This window comes from Gavialis gangeticus, unplaced genomic scaffold (genome assembly GCF_001723915.1).
Source record: "Gavialis gangeticus isolate Ggan-Ray unplaced genomic scaffold, GavGan_comp1, whole genome shotgun sequence".
Classification (NCBI taxonomy): domain Eukaryota; kingdom Metazoa; phylum Chordata; order Crocodylia; family Gavialidae; genus Gavialis; species Gavialis gangeticus.
Genome location: NW_017729022.1, coordinates 93,979,240 through 93,981,957, shown reverse-complemented (window position 1 = coordinate 93,981,957; position 2,718 = coordinate 93,979,240). Strand labels below are relative to the sequence as shown.

Sequence of the window (2,718 nt, the reverse complement as noted above, 5' to 3'; positions counted from 1 at the left end):
AAAACAACAAGCAGAATATGTACGCTTTAAAAATCTTTCTTTGGTAAGGTTTATCATCAAACCTATTAATTGCTAAATAGATGTGTGGGGAGCTAGGACTAGAAGAGGAGAAACTAAGACTAGAAGCTCGTAAGGGAAATGGAGGTAGGGGCAAGACTTGAAGCTAATTAGCTGGCAGAGGCAAGAGACAGAAAAGTCTGCTTAGAGGAGGAGCTGAAAAAGGGGGAAATGGGCTGGCTGCCAAGGAAATAGAGACTAGGAACTAGTTGGTGTAGATAGGAAATGGAAACAGAGAGATGGGAAACAGATCTGACAAGGAACTGTACTGGGGGAAGAAGCACTGAAACTGACTGGGCAAAGTTACCTGGTCAAGAACCAGAGAATTAAGATGAGCCTAGATGTAAAGCCAGGACACGAACTGGGAATAGCCGGGACAGGAAACTGGGATGAAATGCTTGGGGAGTGGAAAATAGGGGTGTGGAGGAAAGAAGAATAGGATTAGCTAAGTAGTGGTGTAGAAGAGACAGGACTGAGACAGGGTGGAAAAGTCTACTCCTACCAGAGGACACTCTCCAAAGCCTGGAACGAAATTCAAAGTTCCAGAGTTTTACCATTCTTCCACCACCAGCTAATACCTATGAAATCCCCTGACAAAGTGCATGTCTCATTCTCCTCTACTGCTGGTCTATATAAAGAATGAAAACCTACTACTGCCATCAGTTACTCCATTAATTGAAGTGGTGGAGGTCTGTACAGTTAATGTAAATGTTACTATCTTGTTGATGACTGGCTGGTAGGCATCAATGTGGTTAACATATTGGAATTTCCATTTTTTCAGTTTGCTTTAAAATAAAAAAGGAAACTATATACAAAGAGTTCCAACAAAACGTTAAAAGTTGCCCAGTCAAAAGATAGGAAAAGCAAGAATGTCTTTGCAGAAGCTGGAAAGTGCGTAGTGAAATATTCACAGAATTATAGGAAAAGAGATGCTTTCCTGTTTAACACAGTTGAATCTGCTTTGGTGAACCTTATCTCTGCCTTAGACTTCCTTTGTGATACTCGATAAGTCACTTGAAAGAAAAAGCGTTCATTAATGGTGTGTTCCTCATTTTCTGGCTGCCTGATATGAGACCTCAGGGTCCAATCTGCAGGAGTGCCCGGTACTCACAGCTACAACCTAATGATTGTGCTTTGAACATTCCAAGTACTATATCATTAATTAGACTGCACTGCCCACTTTCTGAACTTAATCTCCCTGCGCCTCACTTTATGGGAAGGTTAAATTTTGTGAAACACTCTTCAGCATGTGGCCTCATGCCTTATTTATGCAAGCTAGTCATACCCTGCTCTAAAGACACAATTATTCATTTCCTTCTCAGCTTTTCTATGGGCCTCATCATTATTGTGTCAACGAAGATAAAATACTGAATACGTACTTATAACTTGTTAGATGAACACCTTGCTGTTTGATGAACACCTTGCTGGGGTCGTTTGACCCCAGTACTCTTTCCTGCCATGGCAGGGGGTTGGACTAGATAATCTTCTCAGGTCCCTTCCGACCCTAGAAACTATGAAACTAGGGACCTACTCAAATCATAATTTTGCAGATTTTGCAGAAACCACAAAATCAGGCATTGTCCACAAAGTCTGAAAAAAAACCCCTTAATATAAAATGTGGGCTTCCCCAGTGGGTGCCAGGTTGTTGCTGTAGTCCAGCCCAGCCGGCTGCTGGGGGAGAAGGAGCCGCCACTGCAAAGGGAAGCAGCCAAGATAGTGGCTGCCCCTGACTGGCTGAGAGGGTTGCCTGTTGCGCAGCCCTGCCCCTTACCACCAATTAGTGGTGAGGAACAGGACCACAGCAGAGCCACTGGGGCCCCTTGGCAAATCAGAGGCATGAGGGGGAGAGCATCAGAAGCCTGTGAAAATGGGGGCTGATCCCACAATCAGCCCATGAAATTGGCTGCCTGCCATTGATTTTGGTAGGTCCCTACTTATTACATGAGACTTTCCATATAACCATTGTAATGGGACTATGGATTAGCAAAAAGAACATTTTCGTAAACTGATTTAGTTCAGATACTAAAAAGCCTCAACTACAGCATTTCAATTAGCAAACTTGCGAAAATGGTTAACATTAGGGCTTACATTAACATATATTATATGTAACAATCCAATTTAACTTTTTTAAATTCATGAGTAAAATAACTACTTAACTAAGGCATTATTTCCTATCAACACTGTAAACTGTAGTCCCACTGAAGCTAACACATGCCCATCTGCATTTTTTTTCGTGGCCAAGTTATCTCTTCTGACAGAATGCTTCAGTAACTTTTCTTGATACCTACACACACAAAAAATTAAGTCTTTCTTACCTGTTTGAAATTTGTTACTGCTTTTATGACTGGGGAGGCTGTTATTAAGAGAATATCTTCTAATGGGAATTCCACAGACAGCTGGTAAAGAAGCAAAGCTCTCGATGAGTGAATATAATTGTCAGTAGAATTTGACAATAACAATAGTTTTAACTCCTAAACCCAATAAGCTGTATTGGCACATTTAATACATTAGTCCCTGCAGAAGCTCAGCAAACTGACTGAATATTGCTGCCAGTTTACAGAAGACTAAATTTTCCCAGAGTGAGCTAGGAGTCAATGGAAGTGAACCTAATTCCCAAATCCAAGACTATAATTTATTTATACAGATATTTCTGTGTCCTGG

At 41.3% G+C, this 2,718-nt stretch overlaps 2 protein-coding genes across 3 annotated transcripts in view; one reads left to right on the top strand and one right to left on the bottom strand.

Moving 5' to 3' along the window:
• The window catches only part of PYROXD1 (pyridine nucleotide-disulphide oxidoreductase domain 1), a 29,412-nt gene that overhangs the window by 19,859 nt on the left and 6,835 nt on the right, over positions 1-2,718 (bottom strand). For both annotated transcript variants that reach the window (XM_019515629.1, XM_019515630.1), the window contains exon 2: positions 2,373-2,453. In XM_019515629.1, coding sequence (XP_019371174.1) covers positions 2,373-2,453 — 81 coding nt within the window. The remainder of the gene's footprint in view (positions 1-2,372; positions 2,454-2,718) is intronic.
• RECQL (RecQ like helicase) overlaps positions 1-2,718 on the top strand; it is a 51,868-nt gene that overhangs the window by 45,955 nt on the left and 3,195 nt on the right. The gene's annotated exons all lie outside the window — the stretch shown is intronic.